The sequence below is a fragment of the Melopsittacus undulatus genome, chromosome 2 (genome assembly GCF_012275295.1).
Source record: "Melopsittacus undulatus isolate bMelUnd1 chromosome 2, bMelUnd1.mat.Z, whole genome shotgun sequence".
Classification (NCBI taxonomy): domain Eukaryota; kingdom Metazoa; phylum Chordata; class Aves; order Psittaciformes; family Psittaculidae; genus Melopsittacus; species Melopsittacus undulatus.
Genome location: NC_047528.1, coordinates 93,878,992 through 93,906,082, shown reverse-complemented (window position 1 = coordinate 93,906,082; position 27,091 = coordinate 93,878,992). Strand labels below are relative to the sequence as shown.

At 38.3% G+C, this 27,091-nt stretch overlaps 1 protein-coding gene across 3 annotated transcripts; it reads right to left on the bottom strand.

The window, feature by feature from the left end:
• Positions 1-504: 504 nt before the first annotated feature.
• PAXBP1 (PAX3 and PAX7 binding protein 1) lies at positions 505-27,091 on the bottom strand. 3 transcript variants are annotated; one of them, XM_005151654.3, is made up of 18 exons: positions 26,529-27,091; positions 24,806-24,934; positions 23,118-23,294; positions 21,659-21,880; positions 20,952-21,055; positions 19,913-20,133; positions 18,789-18,978; positions 13,600-13,723; positions 11,257-11,356; positions 10,705-10,820; positions 8,597-8,796; positions 7,956-8,100; positions 7,679-7,800; positions 6,840-6,916; positions 6,510-6,576; positions 4,716-4,862; positions 4,161-4,315; positions 505-2,056 (listed from the first exon to the last, which is right to left on the bottom strand). In XM_005151654.3, exons 1-18 carry the CDS (start codon positions 26,983-26,985, stop codon positions 1,939-1,941), a joined length of 2,871 nt encoding a protein of 956 aa, XP_005151711.2. In that variant the 5' UTR covers positions 26,986-27,091; the 3' UTR covers positions 505-1,938. The 3 variants fall into 3 exon arrangements, with proteins under 3 accessions (XP_005151711.2, XP_033927147.1, XP_033927138.1); XM_034071256.1 differs by having other exon boundaries at positions 21,785-21,880; XM_034071247.1 differs by having other exon boundaries at positions 23,118-23,291.

The window sequence follows — 27,091 nt, the reverse complement described above, 5'->3', positions numbered from 1 at the left end:
GGCACTGGAATGAGCTGCCCAGGGAAGTTGTGAACGTTCCATCCCTGGCAGTGTTCAAGGCTGGGCTGGACAGAGCCTTGGGTGATATGGTTTAGTGTGAGATGTCCCTGCCCATGGGGGGGGGGTGGAACTAGATGATTTTAAGGTCCTTTCCAATCCTAACTATTCTATGATTTTATGGTTCTACAATTCTATATACTATCAGAAGAAAATCAAAGTTTGAGGTGATGGCCGATGGCTCAAACCTGGACAATACTCAAGATAAAGAGCAGAAGAAATACTCATTACAAGCGTACTTCCTAGAGAGGCAGTACAGAGTGAATAAACATTATTTCCAGTTCAAAGCCAGTTATAGACTGGTTAGGATTACTTTTGTTCCCTCCAAAACTCCACCAAGGACAATTTTTCTCTCTGACATACTGAAATGGAGTCAGCCAGTGCACATATAATTTCCTTTCTCACGTTCCCAAAGGAATAAAGTGGACCAAGTTGCACTGCAACAGCTCCTTGACAGATGAGTTTATTGAAACAATTTTTTTAAAAGCAGGTATTTCTGAATGTATGCCATCAATCCCAACAGTTCAGAAAAACAATTGTTCAGAGTCAAAATGAAGTCTGCATGTTACAGATTGTTCATTAATATACTCATACCACATGACATGAGTTTAAAATACAATGATTTCTTATGTTATTCAGTATGCCAATTTATTGCTACAGTTCCCTGAAAGAGTAGGGCACACCTGGAAATAGCTCTTAATCCAAGGCTATTACAGCTATTCCCATGCCTTGGACCCCAACAGTGTTCGATATAAATCACCAGATTTTAGAAGTGTTTTCTTTTTAATTTACATTCAGATTAAATGGTTTTTTTTTTAAGACTATTCGTAGATGGTATTTGGTGGGAAGTATAACATTAGATTATTTACTATAAATATTTCAAATAATGGGATATAAAATTTTCTTCACCTTCATTTTGCTTGTTATCTTTAGCCACACTGATCAGAAAAAAATCAGGTTCCATGTATGAAGCTACAGAAACCAACCAAACCCCCCAAAACAAACATCCTCCACCCCAAAAATCCCAACCCCCAAAACCCAAAAGACAAAAAATGTGAATTTAACCAACTTGCACAAGAAACAAGTGTCCAGAGTTCATGGGTAAACTATTACTCCTAAAAAATTAAAAGTGAGGCTTAGGAAGTGCTGTCACATATACTTGTGCAATAATCACAAGTATAATACAACAATCTCTTTGTATGCCTCTAGTAAAAAATAATTAAGCTATGATTGGGATTTCCTTCCTGTTTTGGTTCCAAGAACACTCTTACGTGTTCCGTAGTCTGAATGAGAATGATTTTTTGCCTATTCCAATTTAGTGCAGCACAGCTGCTTTTTAAAGGTCAGGTTCCATCTGAAAGTGTCTCTACTATTTAGTTCAAATGATTTTCACATATTGGAATGTTTTACCAGCCCTTTTGACCAATAATATGATCACTTTATTGTCAAAATAAGTAATTTTGAACAAATGAAAAGCTTATTCCAACAGTACAAGATCTCTATATCCAGTGTGAAAGCAATGTGGTGGTATAAATATATGCATACATTGTATTACACATAATATATTGTACACATTCCAGTTAACCATGGAACAATTACCAAGAGCAGATGACTACTAATCATGGGTACAAAGTATTTTTGTAAGCAAGATTTTGAGAAACTTTAAGGAAAAAATCTGATTTCTGGAAAGATGACTATCTTGAGATTCCATTTTTGTTTTCAAAGAATTATTTTTTTTATTTTTTTTAAGGATGCTGTATATAAGAATGCACTTTGTATTAAAACAAAGATCAATACTTTACAGTTTAAGAAACTTTACATATGTACATAAATTACACATCAGGAATGGTTTTAAAGCTCAAAATAAGTTGTCAGAAAAGTCTATTTTCCTTCTATTAAAATCTTTAACTCTTTTATGTTGTGATCGTTTGCAACTGTCACAGCATGATCCAGTGCTCGGATACTTGCTAGAAGCTTTATGATCTGCTTTATGTGCTCCCTAAAAAAGGGGAAGGAGAAATCAATACAGGAATTGAACAATCACGTACAAGTAGTAATATTTCAGCAGAAGAATACATTATGAATCCATATAGCAAATTAGTTTCAGATAACTTCACATCATCCTCTGCCCCACTTGCTTAGTCTGATAAAATCAGCTGGGTATCAGCTTTGTACTGAGATTGGAAAATGTATTTTGGGAGTAGGAATTAATCATACAATATGGTTTAATATGAGGTGCAGTGTCATCTCAAGAGAAAGTCTTGGATTACTTGTACTGTGCAGTGAGTCACAGCTCCCTTGATAAATGTTTCAGCCAAAAAAGAAAATAAAATCAAGGCAGCAAGTACGCTTTAATGCATGTCTTAAAAAGGTTGTATTACAATTCAGGTCAACCTAGGAAGCTTAAGAGTGAACTGTCAGGAGGACTGTACTTCTTCAGCTGTCGAGAACAACTTTGGGACCCTGTTTTGAGGGTGGACATGAAATTTAGACTGGTCTCAGTAAAAACAAGAGAAGTAAATCAATTGTAAAAATGAACTTAGCTGATCTGTGAGAAAGCATCCTATGTTGGAAAACATAGGTAAAGATACATTTCCCTCTTGGCAGAAATGATGCCTTTGTAGTTCAAACAACTTTACTAGGTTTTATAAAAAAAGAGAAGACATTCTTCACTTATAAAAAGTACTATTTCTGATGCAGACTTATTTCATCTGCTTAATGGAGCAATGGCAATAGATTTGTTAAATGCCAGGAAAAAAGTAGGAGGACATAAGACAGAAATTATATTAGCATTCACTAGAAAAAAAGTTATTAATTGGATGTTTCTCTTCCAATGCAGAAGTTTTACCAAGTCATCATTCCAGCTGGTAAAGAAAGCTCTTTCAAATTTAGGAACAGTCTAACAAAAAAAGAGGAAGTTTTAATCTCTACTGGATTCTCTCTCAACTCCTTCATTTCAATTCCAGTATCATGCTAGGCAGGGCATTTTGGTTTTAGAAATGAAGAAGTATTAAGTCCTTTTGGAATCTGAATAATGGGGAAAATTAAATTGGTATGTGACACTACTGTAGTATTTTGGACACAAAAGTTCTGAGGCATAACCTGAGAGCAGATAAAAAGCAACCCAGCATGGCACAAAGCTCAGTGTTCTCTGAAAATGAGATGATTCATATGCCACAGCCAAAAGTGGCTCTGAAAAGTGTCTAATAACCAACATGGCAACTGGAAAAAAAACCTGACACCAGAAAAAAGAACAACCCAACCCTCTTAACCAAGATTTCTCTGCTACGGTTTAAGGGAAATTTCTGTCTCTATGATTCAGTGCTGTGCTTAAGATCAAAAAGCAAAAAAGATCTAATCCCCTGGAGAGCCTCAATAACTGAAGAGTAATTCAACAATGGCTCAAGCAAGTTCAACTATCAAGAATGATTAATGCATGTGGCAAGGAGGTTTGTCTTTCCAAGTTTCAGGTTTGCTGGGAACAGCAGAACTACTGGCCTTGAAATCTCTGCTTCCCATGTCACAGCACAGGAATAAAGAATCTTCCAGTCTCGTCCTAGTTCTGCATATCAGTGTAATTGTTTTTTAAGTCTGAGTGTAGAATGTTACACGCATAGCATTTTAGGTTACTTGGCCAGCAGAAATATTTATGGATCTAATCCAAACTTTTAATTATGCTGGTTATGAGATACCAGTAAAATGACCCTTCAGTGTAGGCCAAAACAGATTCATCCAGCTGGCAGTGTCAGAACTTTTGTACTGTATACAAAAGCACAGTTTGTAATTTAGAAGCCATTATGCAGGAATTGGCAACATGCTCACACAGTGGAGCAACCCAAAAACAGTAGCTACAAAATCTGCCAGAATCAGTGACACTAAGCAGCAGTGCAAAACATTCTACAGATGTTTCAAGATTCCAGCAGCTGCAGTTTTACACCTTAAAAATCTCCCCATCTACCATATCATAATGTTTCTTGGGTTTGAATTCAAAGAAATTTCAAAAGACATGCAGCACCAGAAAGATATTTACCCATGTTTGAGTGTGTCAGCAAAAATAACACAAAGCACAAGAATTGCAACTGCATTAACTCAAAGGAAGTTACCTTGCATTTCTCTTCTCCACATCAGAACAACCAATACTGTTTCTATAAATTGTATCAGCCAGATGAACAAGGTATCTACAGAAATTTTCTAGCTGAGAAATAGTTTTGTCTCCTTTTAGATTAGTGAACCACTGTTTAGGAAAGCAGGCAATTACCTAGACATAACAGGAAAAAGAACATTAAACACAATTTAACAGAACTTTAAAAGTCATCTAACATGATTTCTGAAGCCTGCCAGGTAATACTGCAGTGACAAGGCCCAACTGAGTGAAACACTGAGAAACATACCAAAAAGATCCAAAAATCCCAAATTCAAGCAGTAAACCACTGAAACCAATGCTATACCTGAACTATCTACAAATATGAGGCAGAGAAAGTTTTCTTTTGTGTATTACAAAGAAAAATTAAAAAAAAAAAAAACTATTTTTCACTGACATTTCAACTTTGGCATGTGAAAGCCAAGACTTCTTAAGTAGCCTAAAGTTTTAACTACATTTTTCCTTCAGCTGCAATGTGAATTACAAGTCATTTTAAACACAGTTTGATTTTACTTACACTTTGAGCTTTCTTAATGCTGTCCTCTCCATACTCAGAGTTTTGAAAAGCCATTAGTATATATCGGTTTAGCAGACCATCTATTGACAGCTCCTGAAGAGTTTTGTTTGAAAGGATTCCATACCACTGGAGAAAGTTTCCTAATAACTGAAAATACAACACAGGGAAAATAAGTATTTACAAATGTACTGAAATGTTCATCAAACACTCTAGAGCTTTTTCAAATGCAACAGCATGGCTAAGGTAAGCAGTGGAAATATGCCTTCTGTTAGCTTCAAAACTATTCAGAATCCGTAAAGTACCAGCCTAGAGTGTTGTGAATTCTCATACAAACACCACAACCATCTCAGCTTTGCTCATGTTTTGCTCAAGAAATAAAATAAAGATTAAAGTTTTAACCCGTCTTGTTCTCAAAACCTGGTGTGGATGGCAAGCCAAGTGATGCCTAGCATATGCCATATGGGGGCAAATCCATAGCCACCTTGTCAACAAAAGCCCCACCATACCCTTACTTCCAAGGCACAAGTGACACAAAGTGTCTCCAGGGACACTGACTAAGCCAGCTGGTACAGCTGTTATTCCCCACTAGCATGCAGCCTGTGAAGAATTGCTGCTACCCTCATACAAATGAGCCCAGCCAGGAGTGTAGAGCTGAGGCACATCATCAGGAGCTGGTAAATAAGCACTTGCCACAGAGCTTCTATTTCTGCTCATCTTTGATAGTGTAACTGACTTGCTAGTTAACAGAGCTGTATTTTTAATGCTACCCTAAAGTATTTGTGCTGTTACCACTGTTTTAAGCTGCCCCTGCTCCAACAGATACTGCCAGAGGCAAACAATTTCACCCTTAAAAGACACACAAGCCCTAAACAAACAATCTGTTTTAACAACAGCATTTTAATAAATGAACCTTGTGCATTTCTTGTTCTAAGCAGCATTTATGAAGTTGACTTTTATTTCAAAGTGTAAGAATTCAGTGCCAAATATTTTAAGTAAATGAAGTGACTGGAAGCTCATTAAAAATACAGTCTCCCTCACTGTTGCAATTTGAATAGAAAGTTCCAGCTACGATTTCTGTTTGCATGATCATGGAGATCGGCAGCTCAATCACCATGGGTCTCTGCCCCTGGCATGGGGGTTGGAACTAGATGATCTTTAAAGGTCCCTTCCAACCCAAACTATTCTGTGATTCTGTGACTCATACTTTACTTTCCTGTGTAACTGGGAGTTAATTTTCTTCACATCCTTTTATTGCAAATAAACTACAAAAGTCACAGATTCTGACAGACCTTTGCAAACTCTGTATTGCATGTTCCACACACAGAGAACTTTTCTTTCTTGCTCTTTATTGTTTTAATTAAACTCAAGATTACAAATGCTCTTACACATTACAAATAGCAGTGAGCTTTTGAAAAGGAGCCAAGTTATTTTCATGGAGATTTTCAGACTATACGTAAAAAAAACCCCAACCAAACCAAGCTCACTCGTTCCAACATAAGTGAAATAAAAGCAGCATATTTTATTCTGGCAATGACATTAAGCCCAGTGACATAAAAAAAAAAATAGGTTGAGTATGCTAAATAAACCCACAATATACAAGTTAAAATGATGGTACTTTCACTGGCAACCTTTTAAAGATGGCACAGTGCATTATCAGAGACTAAGAACCCAAATTTAGAGTTCTTTCAAATGTAGTTAAAGCAATTTCCATCTACCATTTTCCACAGATTTGAAGAGGATTTCATTGCTACACTGTCTAGATGAAAGATTTACCAGATGTATTTACTGACTTACCTTAACAGAGGACCAAAACTGACGTTGGAAAAACAAATATGGACCAGAGTTCTTGTTTTCTAAGATGCTGGAAAGTAAGAGATTTCTTTAATGAATAACCAAGATCACCTCTGTCTGGAGTTTGCTGTCTTCCTCCTACCCACACACAGTTCATCTTTGTAAATATTCCCTTCCATCCTGTTTGTCTTTGCTAAATCCTCACAGTATGATAATGAAATATCTCCTGTATCCAGTCAGTGAACCATACTGAGAAAAAAACCCTGTTAACTATGGACAGAAGACACCAACTTGCAAACAAAGGTCTAACACCATAGTTGAAAGCAAACTTACTTTTTTGGATATAAGGGCATGAATACATCATCATCTAGTGTTCTCCTCATTCTTAGCAACAATGCCTTTAAAAGCATCTGAAACAGATAATTTCATTTTTTAAAGTGTCCAATGCACTGCTTAGTAGTTAACCACGCAAACTGATTTTCAAAGCAACAAAGAGAATTTATGACCCTAACAGTAGAAGGTACGCATACTTAAGCACATTATATATAGAAAATCTTAGAGAAACCTGTAGTAATTAACAGAGGCAATTTGACAAGAGGCAACTTCGAAATTTGACGCTTTCAATAAAAACTGAAGGCAATGGAACTACTTTATAGTTAAGCCTGATCACACAGCTTCTGGGAAGTCAGGGCTTTTGTAATTTTTAATCTAACTTCTCCATACACATGTACTTTGGCCTATCTCCACTATTCTAAAAGAAATTCATACACTGCATCAGCTACAGCACCTGAACTCATGACATCAATTCTCGTATTCACAGAAGGTAAGTAAAGCAATCAAACTTCAAAGCAATACATTTGAAAAGGTTACAAAAAAACAGAAAAGCCCAACTATCTATAGCTGGCCCTAAAACCAAAACTACAGATCAACAAGTCTTAGTACATTTGAGATCTCTTTTTATATATCTAGCATCTATTTTGGAGAGACTTTACCAAGTTCCTTATCCTAATTTATCACCACTTGACTCTCCATGACAAGGCTGCAGAGCATTAAATAATTGCAAAAGTCTTTCTTGTTCCTCACGAAGCACGCTGTGTTCTCCAATATAGTGTAGAAAGAATATATCCAAATTTCTTAAGTTATGCAAGATACTTAAGAAAAAACCAACTTACTTGTGTATTTTTGTTTTCTGCGTTCACCACAGAAGGATATCCATCTACTAGCTTCTGTACAATTGCTACCATTCTGGATGTTTGTGTTGTAGAAAAAGGATCCCATATATTTTCAGAAATCACTGTAAGAAATTAAAGAATTAGTTCTCTTTGCAAATGCTCAAATACAAGTACTAACAACAGCCAGGCAATAATTTACAAAACAGTAAGATCCAAAAGCACAAACATCAGCTTCCACACCCCCCCATTTCTCCCCATTTTCTTCTCAAGACTATACCTGTTAATTTAGGAAGAACAACTCTCTCTACAATGGTAGGCAACAGTGAAATATCAGCATCATCTTTCACTTGTTCCTGTTCTTCACAGCCATAAAACAGCAATGATTCAAACCACAACATAGTCTCAAAATCTCGACACTTGCCCTAGTGAATAAAGAACTGAGGTTGGATTTCTAAATAGAGATCTGCAGTCAACATATTAAAGAAAGTAAGAGTAGTATATATGCAAGTATGATACACTCACAAAACAGAACATTGAACACTTTAGGAGGTATGCTGAGCAGGCATGCTAAGCAGCAAGTGGGCACAACTCAAACCCCGTCCTTTTTGTTTACATGTCAGATACTCATCTGCAGTGGAAATTAAACAAAAAAAGAAATAGTGCCTCAAGACCAAACAGTCTCTTAACATGGCTCAAGGGTGGGCAAATTACTTCATGTGTTTTGGCTTCCCTACTTCTGAAGCAATGACACTACTTCCTTAAGAAACACAGGCCAGCCTGATTCCTGAGAAGTGAAGAAAATGTTCTGCCTAGAACATGCATTTATGAGAAGCACACATCAAAGGTGTAATTTACTTTGCTCTGCAGAAGTGTGAAAGAACCACTGTATAGGTAGAAGTTGCTTGCAGAGGACCTTACCTCCAAAGGCGTCCAGATAAGCAGCTGAAGTCTGATTAAAGGGTTAAACAGCTTTGGTAAACAGAGGCCTATGTAAGCATCCTTGTAAGAAGCAAAGTACTTTGATCGCCAAGCTTCAAACTGTGACTTAATGCAATCAATTGAGTAAAAGCTTTCCAACACATCTTCAAAAACTTTGCTGGATTCTTTCAATATACGATCTGGTGGGGGAGAAAAACAGTAAGTTCATCATCTATTCCCTGTAATACCTCTTTCAAGAGGGACTTTGATGCTCACTGGCATAAGCAAACTCCTATAAACAAACAACAACCCCATCATGTTTAAAAGTTCTCTTACTTCTGCCTCAGGTATACAAAGTAATAAAAACACGAGCACATGATTAGTCTCTGATGTACTATTTTACTACAGGTGTTGCTTTTAAGTGTTTCATACATTCAGTGTGTATTCAAGTGTTGATCTAACTTCAAAGCTGGCCTTGCTATGCATGGGAGTCTGGAACAGCTGACCTCCAGGTCCCTTCCAACCCAAATTATGCTATGACTTTGTGCATCCAAGTGCAAGTACAGGAGGGCAACTAAGATAAGCTAACTGAATCGGCATGTCAGACTGAGAGGGCACTGGTAGACACCAAACTAAACTGCTGAACATAACTGTTAGCACTGGGCAACTATCTCTTAGCATCTTCCTTATGTTGTTTTACATTTACCATACCAGTATTCTATGCAGTCCAAAACATTTTCTCCATATATTACTTTCCCTTCATCTTTTCCACTTCCCAGGGTTAGTTTCATTTTCATCAGTCATTTTTGCTGCAGCCAGTTTTAAATGTTTAGTTATAGTAGTAACCTGTATACAACTAATGTAACTAGTAGACTTAGAAGGTAGAGACAGGCCTGAGGGAACCATAAGATTATGTCGTATAAACACATTTTTCACACTGGAATCAAGAAGAGATGCTACAAATGAAGTTAGCAGGCACAAAGTGCATCCCTCTGTTCCATATAGCTCACTGCTCATCTGGACTAACATGAGAGCTACGAATGATTAAAAATAAACAATCTTTAGAAATACTATGCTTACTCAGAAACCGATGAAACTCCTACAAAAGGCTTTAGTACACATAAAAGTGCTAAGCTGCAAAGAGCAATTCAGCCATGCTGAATTTTTAATCTAGATCATTTAACTTGGCAAACTTAATTATAGCACCTAACAACCCTAACAGTTGCTTTGTTTATCAAAGAGCTCTCCCTGCACCCACAGTTTTGGTAATTCAGCCAGGAACTAAAGGTGTGGAAACTGTTTGCACTTCTGAAGGATCCCACTGTTAGTTCATTTAATTGCTTTTTTAATCTGTTCACACTTTGGATCTCCACAGCCTCCTACAGCAATGACTTTGGCATTTTTATTATGCTCTCTGTGGGAAGTGACTTGTTTACTTTAAACCAATCCTACCAATTCATTTCATGCCCCCTAGCTCTCACACTGTGAAAAGTCAACATTGTTCTCCTAGCTGAAGATTGTAAAACTGTTTAAGCCTCCCTCATACACAACATAAGCAATTCTTAACGTCTGATCCTTGCTGCTCCCCTTCTCCACATTTCTTCTAAAATTATGAAATTCTCTTTAATCAGAGAGAATTATAATTGTACTAAGGTTCAAAATAAGAAGAGAATGGGATTACTGTAGTGATGCTCCACTTTCTTCACTAGTTTAACAGCAGCCACTGAAATAGTTTCTAAAGCACTAAGGTTTTCAGAATTTCACATGTAAAACAAGCAGAGGTTTGAAGAATGATAAACCGTGTTACAAATTAGAAGGAAGACAGTACCCAGTTGAAGGTACAAAATCTTACTGCTTGCCAGGAAAAGAATGTTTTAATTGAAGAGAAACTCAGTAAGGACAGGGTACTTTGTTAGCTGCAAGCTGCACAACAGCTTGGTGAAAAAAGACTGTTTTGGTCACACTGATGATCCAGCAAGGAACAGTTCCTAAACTTTCTCCAGAAGATGGTGAAATACATGGACAGTGCTGCATTTGGATCAATTCTTCTTTTTTTTCTGACATTTTTCCTGTATTTTGTAACATAAAGCTTCAGTAGCTTTTCTAACCTCGCTCCATGTTGAAGTTTGTAATATCTGTCGAAGTTTCCTCATCATCACTGGAAAGGCCTTCAAGGTGATCTGCCATCTTCCCAGTTTGCTCTCTTGCTTGTCTACGACGAGCTCTGAAAAAGATCAGCAACATAAACCAGTTATTACTTTTTCTTTACCCCCATGCAATGTACAGATCCACCTAAGTTTGTCATAGCCTTCAATGCAGGGAAATCCAGGCTAAAAACCCCTCCACTTTCACTATATTACTACATCTATGTTGCTGCCTCAAACAGTGGAAGGAAGAGAAATCAGCAGAGACCAGACAGATACGGAATGGGTCTACTATGTGCTTTTTTAATGATTTTATGTTAGTATCATGTGATGGAGCCTTGTTTTGTACACTTGCATGGTGAGCTGGGATACGTAAGAAAACCCCTGCCCAGTGTGTTTTTTAACCTTTGCAGGAAAGAAGCAAACGCTGCTACTTACATTAGTAAGTGACATAGGACAACTGTATTCTGCAAGCAAGCAAAGACTCCTAACAGATAAGAAATTTCAGTACTCTACCTTCTAGCCTCTCTTTCTGCAGTTCGACGCTTTACTTGTTCTTGATAGATCACTCTGTCTCGTCCAAAAGATTCAAGATTTGGTGCCATCAGTGCTTTATCTGTAAAATTAGATGGATGAAAATTAAAATGCTTATCTATGATTACAGAAATGTGTTGCAGGCAGTTTCATAAGAGCCTTTTACCTACTTTAAACTAAGAGTAATTTGAAGCAGAAAGTTGAAGTTTTAAAATAAGATGCACCCAGAAGCCTGAATTCACAAGTATAGAGGTTAAAAGAGGGAGTAGTGGGGTTTGGAAAAATCTCCACTTGAACATCAAATAGTTTTCACCATACCTCATTCTTGTCCCTCTCATAACAGTGCCCAACGATATAAAAGTCAACATTTAACAGAAATTGCTTAAATTGAAAGTTCGACAACAAAAGGCGCTCCTTACATAAACATGCTCACCATGTATCTTTCGAAAAGAAAATGAACAAAAAGACAGGCAGAGAGGAGTCACCAGAGCAGGAATATATGGTATTTGGGAGTTCTATTCATTGTGGTTTTGCTTTAGACTGCCTGAAGTTTTAAACACATCAAAAGCTACAGGAAAAACAGTCTTCCCTCCTCCAAGCTGCATTATAGATGTTCCTGATTATAGAAACCACCACCACTAACCAATGAAGCTGACTGTCAGCTAGCAGTCAGACACAAAAGTATTTCCAGTTTATCCTTTTCAGGTAAATTTTAGAAGTGGGTTGAATGCTAGCCAGTGCTCAAGCCCACCCACTACAATATAAACATCAAGATTGAAACAAAAGCCTACCCAAGCTTCAGAGCAGCAAATTTAATGTTTTAACTAAAACTATTTACAAATCCATCATTAAAAATATTAACAATAATTTAAGTAATTATTCCAAATCCATACTGGAGCTACTAAGAGCCTTAACATACTGATGAAGCCATCAGTTGTCCAATTTTTAAAATGTTATTCCAAGCTCAGCTGCTTGTCTTTACAGAGAAATAAAACAAAAGTTGACAGACAAATGCACTTCTAGCCTTTAGTGTTCTGACACTGTATGAAGAAAAGCAGACTGCCTATGTCTGTACACGCACCAAATCAATTTCTGGCATCAATTCCTAGTTTCTGTGGTAATTTCAGAGACAGAACTGAACTATTTCTAGACACAGAGAAATTCATTCTCAAGACTCACAGATACTAAATGAAATCTCTCTTTAAAACCCAGCCTTGACAATGACAACTATTTCCACCCCATAATTAAATTCCAGTCAAAAATAATCCATTCCAAGCTTCTTTTAGGAAACACGTTTCTAGTACATTAGATTTCTAATTTTTACAACAACATTTTTGTAGTAAAACTGCAAGGCCTACATGTGATGCCTGTGGCTCCAAATAAAGTCCTAAAGGGAATATGTACGCTAACCACTCTAAAGGGATGACCAACTCTGATGCCTTAGCACTTTATCCCCCTTAGTAAGTTCTAGCTAATGGTATTATCAAAAGTTCATCTCTGGACACAATGTGACAGAATAGGAAGTGGCTTGGGATTTTATGTCAGCAATAGGACAGACAAGAAAACCATTTTTAAAAACAGAAAGCTCTCCAAAGCAGAAAGATGACTACCATTAATATGGTATTTACCCATCATGTAACATGCTGAATAAAACCTCCTCCAAGGAATGTGTATTTCCATCCAATTTAACATTTATACCTTTGTAGTTTCACACAATGAAGAGCAATCACCATCAGAAAACTCACTGAGAATTCCCCCATCCACACACTCACAGTAAGAAGGTATTTTAACTGACTATCTTAAATTGTAGTGTCATTTTGTACTAATCTGATTTTTAACAATGCCACCAGTCTCTTCCAGTTCTTTAATTTTACCAGTTAAGTGACTGAAATGAAATACTTCTGCTTCCTACAAACAGAGCATCAGACAGAAATCAGCTCCATGGGATTTGTACAGAGTTAACTGTAAGTGTTACAGGAAATTTATAGATGAGGTTATGGGAAAAAATAAGTCCTGACAAAAGAGGAAAATAAGGAGTCACATGCTACCACTACTACCACTGCCACCATGCATACATTTACAGTGCTAGGAAAGAGAAAATCCAGTTAGGAGCAAAAGAAAGGAGAGGTGAAGTCAGAGTTACGAGCAGCTTTGAGTTTAAAACAAAACAGATTAGAGAACTTTTATCTAAACTTGCTTCTACCCATGTCAAGAGTAAGGATAAACATCAAGACAGTCATACTTCAAACATTTACATTTAAATTAAGCCATACTAAGTAAACAAGGTTGTTTAATGAATAATAAAAACCTTCAAGATGGACTGACTTGAATGGCTTGAAAACTCCGAAGATTCATCTTTAATATCATCTTGTCGTCTTTGGACAAGGCGTGAAGCTCGCTGTTTGTACAGCTGGTGCATTGCAGACTCAAGTTCGTTAATCAGAGGCACCTGTAAAAATACAACACACTACGTAATACCAAGTTCTTTAGGTGCTTAGTTTCTGGGGTACCATACTATTCCGAAGCATAATGCTGTCACTGTACTTCTAGCAGCACAAACTGTTTCCTTTTACCCACTGGGATCATTTGGACCAGTAAATATTTCAATGTGACGAAAAAACATGCATTTAATGTCGATAGCTTTCAACCATAGCAATAGCATTCTCAAAGTAAATTCTGTTGACTGAGTGAGTCTACACAGTAAACCAACCATTTTAAACAGCTGAAATGTTACTTCAAGTACCCTCGTCTTCTCTACCAAGCATGTTACATACTGTGTTATGGTGCTTACAATTCTCAGGCCTCTGTTTCGTCTCTACCTTTAAAAAAGAATGTTGAAGTATTCTGTGCTTTAATGAGAAAATAACCTGACTGTATACAGTAAAAAACCCAACAACCCAACATGAATCTAACCTCCTGAAGCCAGCAGCTTTTGTTTTGCTGTAATTCCTATTAGCTTATGCTGAAAGACTATCATTGAAATGCAATAAAAAGCTGTGTAAGTATATTATCCAAACAGGTAAATTCAAATCGGTAGAATCATTAAAATTGTACAATTCGTGTGAGTTATGCATTAAGCATAACCTTTGAGTGATACAGACTTAAAGTCAGACCAGACCTACCACTCTGCCTTTGTCCCCCTGCCAAGTGGACTAAACTTCAGTAGCAATCGTAACAAAAATAGATGATGTTGGAACATCTGGAAATCTCCTGACATTAAATACGTCAGATTCACTGCACACTTTTGCAAAAATTAATTTCCTGGGACAAGTGAAAATTAGATTATTATAAATATTCAGATGCAAAAGAGAACTTTTCACAATCTCTTTATTTGAAAAGGCATCTCCTTTTAGTATGAACACCTAAGTCCTTACCTCCAAGACATATGTTTTAGCCCACAGTCTTACAGCCTTTTAGCTCAAATATTTCAGTGCTGTCTACCAGGCAGAATTAAGGTGGTTTTTTTGCAAAACAAAAGATAAAAATCAGAAATTGTTTCCTGATGCAATTTAGAACCCGACTCAGCAGCTATTAAAGAAACTCCTCCAGTAAAATGTAAGATTATGAGATCAGAGCTACAGGGTCAGTTCAGCTATCTGCGAATGACACACACAGCAGAGCAGATATCAAAAGGATGAAGTATTAGTGCTCTGTGGTACAAAATGGCCTACGGGGATTAAAATAAAAGCAACTGTGCACCAACCCAAGCTACACACATCTTCTGGAGAAAATAGAGGCATTGGAAATCACGATATCCCAGCACGGGAGGCGTGTATTTGGTATTTAAGACAATTTTGAAAACAGAAATATTAAAAAACCCCAAGCAACTAGTTTCACTGCAGTTTACCACAAAAACTACAGATTCTTCTCTTCTGAGCGTACAGGGAATTCTAACATTGACAAATTCAATTAAATTTTCAAAGCATCCCTAGGAGTTTTTTCTATAATTGCCTCAGGATTAAAAAAAAACAACAGCTATGTATTCAGATACATAAATCAACTCAAAACACTTCCTATTTAAAACACAAGAGACTTAGAAGCTGTTATTCTTCTATAATCAATACCGTGGTTGATGAATAACTGATAATTTCACTGACTCCAGCTATAGCTGTCATTTATTGTTTTATTTAGTCAATACCTTGAATTCAGTGGTTTGGGTTCTTTTTTCTTCACTTTCACTGTAAACAATGTTAAGAGGAAAAGCGGAAACCTCTCTGAATATTTAGACATCAAGCATAATTTCAACCTACAGTCCTCCCTCTCTGACACACAGTGTGTTTTGGTATCTGCTTCTGCAGGTAAAGTAACTGTTCATCTAACTGTGCTGTCAAAGACACGCTTCAACAATTTAATCTTTCTGTATCCCTTGCATATTCCTACATTCAAAAGGTAAAGACACTGTTACCACTTTCTAGTCTTCTCAGAAAGCGTAATTTTTACAGTAATTACTTGTGAAGGAACTCATGCAAGCAGCTCCCACTCCACTGGCTTTTATCATTTACTGGAGAGGAAAAAATCATAGAGGATTTGACATTTCTATTGTTTGTTTCTAAAATCTGCATAATAGATGCCTCATTATACTCTCCACTGCACCTTATAAGTGAACAAAGTGTTTCTAACATTCAGATTCTCTTCAAAACAGTAAACCAACATGGTTTTGCTTGGCTGTGGATCATGGAGGGTTGAGAATGCTGAATAGGTGCAGAAATAAGATGGGTAGGGGGAAGAAAGTCTCATTTATAATGATGGTTTCGGTTCTCCAGAACTAAGCCATTAGACATACAAGAAAACTCTAGAGGAACAGACTCTTTTGGAGTGGACAAATATACTGTGAACACGTTAGTACTTCTCCAGCAAACCACTTTCTCATTCAGATCAGCACCAATGTGAATTTGTCTAATTACCATCCCAATAAAATTAAGAGAAAGCATCAAAGCATCACATTTGAAAGGATAGGGAGGGACCTATTCCTATGCATATTTAGGCTGTGTTCATATATGTGCATATGTACACACACATATACACACACAGAGTGTTATTGCACACATGGATACACATTTGATATACTTACGTATATTACAACTACCTACATTACAGATTATAAACATACACACTTTAAATATGTAGTCAAGGCCACAGGTTATGCAAAAAAGCTGAAGGCAATTTAATTTTACAATTGAAGAATTTACTGTCCTGCTGCACTTCATTATTTCATTTAAATAAAACCTGATACAGATTTTACTACTCTATGCCCTCCCTCTGCCTCCTTTTTACAAAACCCTGCAGTATCCTGTGAGCTACTGGTTTTGAATTCGATAGTACTTCTGTCCTGCTGAAAGCTTCAAATTCTAAAACAGATTATCTGGCCAAACAACTGAGGGATATATAGGACATCACAATAAATTAAATGCTCCTGTTAAACTAACATAACCTCTTAATTCTGTGACTCATTGTACATACAAGTAAAGTAGTGCAGCAGCCTCCAACTGAAAAGAGTAAAACAAATGTGACTGCCCCTAAGAATCATAGAATAGTTAGGGTTGGAAAGGACCTTAAGATCATCTAGTTCCAACCCCCCCACCATGGGCAGGGACACCCCACACTAAACTATGTCACCCAAGGCATTCACAACCTCCCTGAGCAACCCATTCCAGTGCTTCACCACCCTAACAGTAAAGAATTTCTTCCTTATATCCAATCTAAACTTCCCCTGTTTAAGTTTGAACCCGTTACCCCTTGTCCTGTCACTACAGTCCCTAATGAACAGTCCATCCCCAGCATCCCTATAGCCTCCCTTCAAATACTGGAAGGCTGCTATGAGGTCTCCACGCAGCCTTCTCATCAGATGATAAAAACATGCCTTAAAAGTTCAATGGACTGGCATGGCAAATGGGATATGGAGAGGGTGGGAAGGGTGAGGAAGGTGTATGGGTGTAGAATCCCTAAAAGACCAACTACCTGGAAAGGCATATTGTAAGGAAACAACTATAACAAGCCCGTTTATTAAATTATCAGCAGTTAATTTGCTATAAAATGGCTGGAATTTATTTATTTACTAGTATAGCTAGATAAGTCAGTAACATTTCTACAGACTGAACTGAAATTGTTAGACTATTACTTAACAGTAAGTCATCCCACTTTATACAAAATCTGAGAGACTAAAATACTTGGTTTATACGCAGAATGATGTTTTCAAGAAAAGACTTGAACAAGACTATCAAAGAAAACCTTCAGATGTGGCTTATAGTTACTCCAAAAGAGATTTAACAAGAGGTCTTCAGAAAGCAAATGCTGAATAGAGATGCAGGTGTTTAACTTGTCTTCTGAAACACAAATTTATCTCAGAAAAGAATATAAAAAAGTATCTTTAAGAAGGAATTTAGACATCTGGGCAACCAACACTGACACAGCTGAAAAGGAAAGTACCTTTACTATCCTTCAACAGATAATGCCAACACAGATGCAGGAATTCTGCTTCTTCAGTGAGCAATATCTGTTTTAACTAATCAAGAAGCTGGCTGAATTAACTGGTCCACACTTCCTGTGTTTGGTTCATGACACAGCTATTCTTCAGTCTGCAGGACTGAAGATGGGACTCTCCCAGTACTAGTAATGCTGAACAATTCCTCTCTAGCCAATCAGCAATCAGAATGCTTTTATATTCTTCTTCCACACCTAACAAGCTAGAGAAGCAACAGCTTCCACTACTCAAGTAATTATGAAAGCTAATATATTAAGAGGACACAATGCTTTTGTATTCAGGTCAGAAGACAATGAATAGCCTAGGTAGTGCTACCTGAACTTTACAGCTTCTGTGTGGAATATATATATAAGCATATATATATACACACATATATATACACATATATATATTTTCAGGAGCTCCTGTTATACTTACAAGAAATAATTAAAACATAATGAATAACATAAGAAAGGAAGACCAAGCTTTCAAGTTAGACATACACAGAAGTATCACACTACATGAAAGGAGCATATTTTTAAGTTTGTGTGTCTTCAGACAGCTATACTAGTTTTAAAACTTCTCTCCTTCAGACACGAGAGCAATGCCAAATATGTGAAACTGCCTGGCAGGAGGAAGTTTTATAACACACAAAATACAAGTCTTTGCTAGTTTCTGGAATGCTTTTATGAACACAGTAACAACATTGCAGTTGGGCCCTTACTTTTGTTAACCTGATATCCAACACAAGTAAAAAATAGCATCTTGAGTAAAGCTGAAATGCTGCAATATCTACCAAAATTCTAATGACATATAATCTAAAATTTGTTTTAGGCAATCTAAAATCAGCAACCTCTTACACTGTGAAAGACTGGTTCCTGATAACCCGTTTGGCATGATGAAAACTTATCTTTTCAACCCTCAAATAACCAAACCTTTAGAAGAACATGTTCTCAGGGGACATTTTTCGCAAACAGGAGATGGTGTTTGGCATGTACTAAGAATCCCGTTTTTTTTTTTTTTTGAAAAAAGATAATTGTTTTTTCATCCTTACCTTTTCACTGAAACACTCAAGCAAGTCTTGGACATACCCTCGCATTTCTTGCAAAAACTTATACTGTTCACCAATACCCCCAGAAGACCCTTCTAATCTTTCAATTGCCTTGGTAGAGTCCTCTCGGCTTTGCTGGTGTTTCTCATATTGCTGCCGATTAGCATTGTGCAATTCTTTCATAGAGTCCAACCTGAAGGGCAACGGATAAATAGCAAATTTACATCCAAAAGTCTGTATTATTTCAGACCATTGAGATATTAAACAGACAGTGCAAGTGCCAAGCCTATATATGGGAAATACTGCAAAGACATATTACCTAACTTGCATTTGTTGCTTTCTTTCCTGTCTACATAAACAGCAAGGCTAATGGTTTAAATTAATTTGCTAGACTATGCTGAGCACCTTGCACTGCCCACTACCACAGCTTTTTACAGGAGTGGGTAGAACAGTACAAGGCTGGCCCAAAAGTACAACTGGGAAGGAAGGTCTGGGGCGGTGGTGGTGGGAGAACTATTGCTTACACAAAACAGACTAGTCCTCTGCTAACTTGATGCACTGTCAAAGGCTGTAACACTGCAAGAGGCATACAAACCAATTTTGAAGACATGTAAAGTGCAAGTTGTTGATTATAAGTGATTTCTCACTGCAACTGGGTTGTTCACTCAGTAGGATCTTTTGCGTACCTGACAAGCAGATTAGAGTGTTTAAACCAAAAAAAACAACCCTGTATACACTAACACTTAAACTGTCTCCTGAAGGGGAAAAGTGATTCACAATTTAAAGGAATACAACTTAACAAGCTAAACACCTCACTGGCCTTTCCATTCTTGACTATAAGCCTGTGCAGTGTCCAGAAGATGCAACTCAGACCTGTCTTCAACAAGATCAATGGCCTCATATTTAAAGCTTCACTTCCATAGAAGCAATCCAAGGAGATTTTCGAATAAAATATCAATGTCATCTTCACTTTGAGCTTTTTTTGTGTGCCTTTTTTTTTAATGGATGTGCCAGTCAGTACTTTTCCAGCGATGAAACTCTGTGTTTGCTCACCGAGACTAAAAGACACCCGAGGAACAGAAAGCTAGGGGACAAGTCTTTAAGTCTAAAAAGATGGTCTGTCCTACCTGTCTTTAAGCTGTTTCTTTACCAAATCAATAGTAACAGGAGTCATCTCATTACTGGGAGTTTTGAAAGGAACTGTATTATCTGTTTTTTGAGACTTGGTTTCCGATGATCCATACGCAGTGTAAGTGTATGGAACGCCATAGGATGAACCATAAGACAGTGTCTGGTAAGTGTTCTGGTAGTACAGATTATTCACTTCAGCAGGCTGACTTGGTTGAACCTAATGAAAGAGAAAAAAAATTGTACTCTATTAGATTTTAAAGAAAAGAGAAACTCCCTTTCATATCACATGTAAGTTATAAAGCAAGAAATGTAGGCAGGTACATTTACAAAATTTAATTATCAAGTAGATTTCAGTGTAGAACATCCAATGGAAACAAATTCACTCAGATGCACCTTCTTAAATGGACACATTTAAGTATTTAGTATCATTATAATACAAAACGACAATTCTAACCAGCCTATAACTCCAAGAATAACCAAGTATTTGGGACTATACTCAACTTTGCTATGGCTATTTAACAGAATGACTCAGATTCTTAGTGTTTTCATTGTGATTTTGCTGAAGCCTGCGGCAGGGTGTTTTGTTGTTGTTTTAAAAGACAACTATCCTCTTAAACTGAGTGGCAACTTCACTATGAGTGTGCAGGCAACATACGCTACAACCTGCTACTAATTCCAACTCTATGCTTCAATGCAGGATACAGAACCAAATAAACATACGCTGTTTACACACTCTATGAACAAACAAGAACAGAGGTCTCTTCAAACTGGCATTATTCTAGCTCTGGTTTAGGCTGTAAATAAATGCCTCTTAACAGCACCACAAATAATCAGTATCTACCCAGAACAGAGAGACTAATGAAATTGATACCACCGGGTACTTAAATCTGACCTCTCGTTTATCTTTAAAGAATATCAGAAGTTACATATGAACTTCTCAGATTAAACAGCCTTCTGTAAATTGCTCAAGCTTGTAACGGATTTAGCCAACATATGCAGAAACACACCAAAAAGAGCTCACAACTGAATACGTACCTGAGGTATGTTGATGCCTTTTCGTATCTGTTCTTGCTCCCATCTACTGAGTTCTTCATCTTGCTCCCCTGCCACCAGCGCTTCATCATCACTTCCTTCAATACCTTAATACAAGTAAAACAGACAGGTAACAAAAACCAGAAGATAATAGTAAGGTCCATGAGTTCAAAACCTTCAAAGACCATGCTTCAGTGGGAACATCCCAGTGCATCCTCCTTTCCTCTTCATGAGGAATTAAGGACACTAGCCTCTGAATTAATATCACAGAGGTTCCACTTAAAAAGCGCAATGGGTAAATTTGCAACTAACTCCGTAAAATCCTCTAATGTTAAAATCCTATGTATCTCACTAATTCTTCTTTTCCAGTTATTTTACCTGCTTGTCAGCAAGAAGAATGCTATGCCGAAGAACTAATGTTTTTCTTTTCGAACTACAGACTTCCTAAAAAACAAAGTACAGGAACAATACTGATTCTTAGTCTAAGTTTCTACCAGATTCAGAAGAGTTGTGTGCTTGTAAGCAGAGGAACAGTTTGTGCTCAAAATTTTATACTTAAGATTCCATTATGCAGTACTTTTCCTTAGAAACAGAATATAACTCCAGATTCATGCCCATTTGAAAAACATGCTGTTCAAAAATGTTGAATGGGAGCACTTGCAGTGAAACAGTGTGAATGTTTATCAGCTGTCCTTCTTAAAAGGTTTTACCTATTTCCTCAGCAATCTTTTGCCTTTGGGATTTTTCCTTCACTGTAAAAACTATCCTCCTCTTCTCGTCATCATCTTCATCATCACTGGCATCATTTTCATCTTCTCGAACAAGGCGGCCTTTACCTGGTTCACTGTCAACGGGGGTAAAGTCTCCAAGTTCACGAGCCATTTGACGCTTTTTCCTAGCGGCATGAATAAAAGCAGCATCTGGAATTTCTCCTAGAGATAGATGTTTGCACCATTAAACAACCACTGCAACAAAAACTTATTATTCATCTCTGCCACCCTACCAAATCAACTTTGCAAATGGAAAAAAATGTGACAAGAACAAAAATCCATATTCACAGAAACATTTGCAAGCAACTTATAAGCTGCATATGCAAACTTTCTGAACAGAAACCCTCAAAGCTGGGATATACCCAAAAAGTCCAGCTCTGCTTCCAGCAGCTCACATGCCATAACAGCAGGAGCTTGATGCTCCTATGGGAAATACTCCCAAAGAAGAGGAAGTCCTTTACAGGAGGTGACTATTGCAAAGGGAGGAAGAAAATTAGGTTCTTTACTGGGTCACCTCCTGCACTGATATCTCTCCTGTTTTTATTTTGCATGAACAAAAACCATCAGCTATTTCACCAGATGACGACAGCTCAGAGATTAAGAGGACACCAAACTAGACAAAGCTAATATGAGAGATTGTGCAATTGAGGGAAAACAAGAAAAGCAGACTAATAAATATTTGAAATCTCTAGCACAAAATTAATCCAACTTATATACATCATATAAAGAAGTCCCCCAAAATCAGTTTTTTGAAACAACTTTTGCCACTACTTTGATTAGGCATGCAAAACCAGCTGAATTTCAGGTTCTCTTTATACTTGAACAAGAGATATGCTATTCAAGCAAGCATTATCTTTAGATGCTTGGCATAATGTACATATGCCACTACTTTGCAATTACCCCTAAAAGGAAAAATTATTTGGTAGTCAACTAGAAAATCCTTTTTCTCTTGAAACATGGCCAAGGCTGTGGAGACCAGGCTACCATGAGTGAGCTAGCAGTTTGTAAACCAATTTCAAAAATACTTTCTCAGACTGATTTCTCTGGCCTCAATGCCTGACCTAGAACCTCATGAGATACCTTGCAGACCTGTTACCAATACACTTGAATTAAAGACAGAATTTTAACTGGCAACAGTTAAAATTCATGGTAAGCCACTTCTTCCAATCTAGATTTTCTTACAGTTCGTCATCACTGAGACAAATTCCTGCATTTGACATTAAGATGAAACATTCTGTAGTAAAACAATTTATCTTAATATGGTTTGGAAAACAGCAGTTTCCTCAATTTCCAGATGCTTGATATACTGCTGGAGAGTATTCCCCAATCTCACAAATCAGTCTGCTGTAAAAGCTGGCTAAAGATTTTGTTACCATATCAGACATACTACAAAACCAACCTGGGCGGAGAACATTCAGTGACGACAGAGCACTGGAAAAAGCCCCACCAGCTTTCGGTTTTTCTTCTTCCTTCTCACTTTCAACTTCCATTTCTTCTTCACCATGCTCACTGTTTGCAGTCCCATCTTCTTGACCTAAATCCTTAATCTGTCCTGTCTTTTCTAGTGGTGGTTCTACTGGTAAGACAACAAAGCCCATGTTTTAATCTTTTTATAAAGATTACTCAAAAGTTAGTGCTTTATTTTTTTAAGGTATAAAAGCCAAAAGTAAAAAAAAAAAACAAAAAACAAAGAACCCAAAAGGAAATGTTAGATGATAATTTCATTGTTCTAGATCTAGTAAAATATGACTTTTTAACCTGTGATTAAGTCATTGACATCCTCTCAAAATAAAACCTGACGAAGCACACGCTTCATCAACCACTAAACATTCTCTATATTGCCAAGTATTAAAAAAAGTGAGGGAACTCAGTAATTATGATCATACGTGCAACCTTCACACAGTCTCTTACCTATGTAATTAGAAAGCATTGCCTGTGTTACGCCAAATCTTTCCACAAGAACAGACTCATTCCAAAAGAACCCTTTCATTTTCCTCTTGGGCTGGGTGGAACATTACCCAGCATTAGGTGGGTAACATGCAGACACAGGCAGCAGGTATAAATATTAAGTAAAAAAATGCATGAGAAATCCAGGTGCACATAGTTGAGTTTTCAGACTTTAGCATCTGCTTAGAGAATCCAGACTACTGGCTCAGTAGCCACCATGAGATCTTTGCACTATAACTAAACTAACTACTGAGACTGCAAGACAGACAAACAGAAAGCAAGCATGCACTAGCTGTGTGCAAAATGGAGGAACTTTGTGACAGAAGACAGAATTAAGATACAGGTTTTCACATATCACCTGAACATTAGCCACAGAAATAATTTCTGGTTTGGCTCATGCCCCACACCACTGCGTAGACAACTTAAAGATTCCAATAAAAAAAGAACCAGTGGGTTTCTTAAATGCAAACAAAGCCTTTTAAAAATATGTAAGATTTTATTAAGAACTAATTTTATTGACTTAAAAAAGGGCAATTTTCCGCACGGGACCATGCTCATGCTTCAGCAATACCATTGCTATCATTAGATCATATGCCCCTCAGCTCATGCTCATAGCGTTGTAAGTTATTATTCTACACCAAAAAAACCCAACCAAAACTGTCATCTTAATCAGCAAGTCTACTCTAAGGTCCAAGTCCCCAAACAAGCAGCTGTTGAGGACTTGTTATTTACTCAATAACAAAGAACACCACTCTTGCTCACCCCAAAATCTTCCTTTTCGAGATGTGTTACAAGAACACATACTGGCAGATAAGCAACAGACACACTTATACACTAATTCCTTCCTAATTCCATAGGGAGAAATTTATCTGAGGTAAACAGAGCTGCAACACAGAAAGTACTGCAGTCTACTGCCAACTGTATAAGTAGCTGACAAGTTTCATCCTTCTACATTCATTTCCATATGAACTCTATCAGCTTCAGAATAGCATTTGTAAGGTTTCAATTAACACATTTAATGCTTGCCTCAGTTCTAACGATAAAGCCTCTAGAAAACTAACAATTCATCCTGAAAACAAGTAATTTGTGTCTACAGGACTTAATCTTCTCATTACAAAAGGTAGTTAGGTTTGCAGTTACCATCTGTTGGAGAATTGACCTCTGTTCTAACTTTCGATTTTTCAAGATCTTCTTTGTATTCTTTCTTCAATTGTTTTACAATCTTTTTGCTGTAACTTGACTTCTTCACTTTAAAAACTTCTTCAGTTTCTTTAAAAGAGAAATTGGAAAACATTACATTAGACCTGCCAAGAAGTATACTTACCTATTAAATCTGTTAATTTTGCATCTAGAACTTAGTAAATGCGACTAACAACATAATTTAAGGTGACTTCATATTTGTACTGTTGCAGCAAAACCAGTCCCATATCCTTTCATGTGGACTCATGTATACCCCATTTTTTTTGTGGTCATTTTCATGTGTATTCATCCCACTCACAGCACAGACACAGAAAATAAGGCAGAAGTTACACAACAGGGTACATACATGGCCTGCTTTTATCTAACTGTAGTAACCTTCTTTTTAAAACCAAAATCCAGCTGATCCTTCACTGTCACCATGTGTTTGGAAGAAAACAACATGAAGCCACAACATCTTCGGTCAAGTCTTTTTCACAGCCACACATATACACAAATAATAAGTAAGGGAATGGCTAGTGTTGGTTGTACTACCAGTTCAAATGTCTGCAGCACTACGATCTACCAAAAGGTATGCAGTAAGTTTAAGAACTAAATAGCACAGGGGAAAAAATAATAAAAAAAATCAAAGTTTAATGTAGGAAACTCACAAGTGTTTGGGTGTTTTTAAGTCTACAGTGTAATTCCATCTTTTCAGTATTTCTGTCAAGATTTCAGACCACCAGTCTTAAAACCAATGTCCCCATGATTACAGTACTATTCCTTCCAAGAAACATCAAAATGCATACTAACTCTCCTGCTGACAAAAGGGGTAAGAAAAATATGATTTTCATTTTATTCACCCCAAACTTCTGGGATGCCACAAACACTGGAGTTTGAGGAGTGTTTTTTGATAATTTTCAATATGTAATAGCTATTATCCATAATCAGCCTGAGTGTGAACATACCAATTCATGAGTATGGTACCTGCTGGAACCCAACAGAATTACTAGCTAAAGCACTGTACAAATACAATTATATTATTTTTACAAAAGCTTTGGTTCATAAACTGGTCAGCCACTTCTTCCACCATTTATGAAGGTTAACCTAAAAAAACCTCGCTGGCGGCTCGATGAACTAACTGCAACAAATCATCGGTGGCTTCACATGAAGTTTGCTAGGACAACAGGCAGTCCAACCTGTGAACACCAGCACATCAGATGGAAACAAAGTCGACACCAAGCTGCCAGAAAGATGCCCCCAACCAGCACTGCATGTTCTGCGGCAGACAGGGAGGGCTGCACAAGCCCTGGGCCTTGTACCTGCTGCTGCACAAACCCAAGTCAAGCCACACGGGTGCAACAGGCAGGAACCGGCAACACGAAAGCAGGGACAATTTGCCCCACTAAACCGGAATTAAATCCTCGGGACACAACCCCGGTGCTGGGAGCACGCTGGAGCCGGGTAGGGCTCGGGGCCGAAGGCGACTGCCCATGGGGCGCTCCCCGCCCCGCGCACCGCGTCCTCCAGGGCTCTACCCCTCTTGTGCACCCCCCATCGCCGCCACCCCACAGGGGGCAGCCCCACTGCCTTGAAAATACATAAACCAAGAGGCCCCCTCTCCTGGGGGGGTGCAGGCTGCCCGGGCCACTTCCAGCCCCAAAAGGCGGACAGCCTTTCGCCTCACCCTCCTCCTCATCCTGGAAGCTGAGCAGGCTGGCCCGAGGGACCTCTTTGTTCTCCCGCGTCCGCTTCTTCTCCTTGGGACGCCCGGGCCCCGGCAGCCCGTTGCCCTGCTGTTGCTGCGGCGGCGGCGGGGGGGGTAGGAAGGCGGCCGCCGGCAGAGCCCCCAGGCTTGTCCTATCGCCTCCGGACAGGCTCAGCCCCAAGCCCAGAGCCGCGCCGTAGCTCGCAGCGCAGGCGAAGGCCGCGGGGCTGCCGGGCAAGGCGAGGGGCACGCAGCCGGCGGGTAGCGGCAGGAGCCCGGGGCCCGCCGCCAGCGCCATGGAGGCCTCGGCGGCCCCTTCCTCTACCCCCGCGGCCGCCGGCGCCGGCTCCTGAGACGGCTCCTCGTCGCGCTCCTCATCCTCGTCCTCCGACTCGTTCCGTTTCCGCACGTTCACTCTCCGCGCCTTGCGGAACATCCCGCCGAACACCGATCCCACCGCACGGCTCGCTCCCGCCACTCCGCGCCGAGGCCCAGGCCCGGCTCCCCGAGCATGATAGCCGCCGCAAGGGCGGCCACAGCGC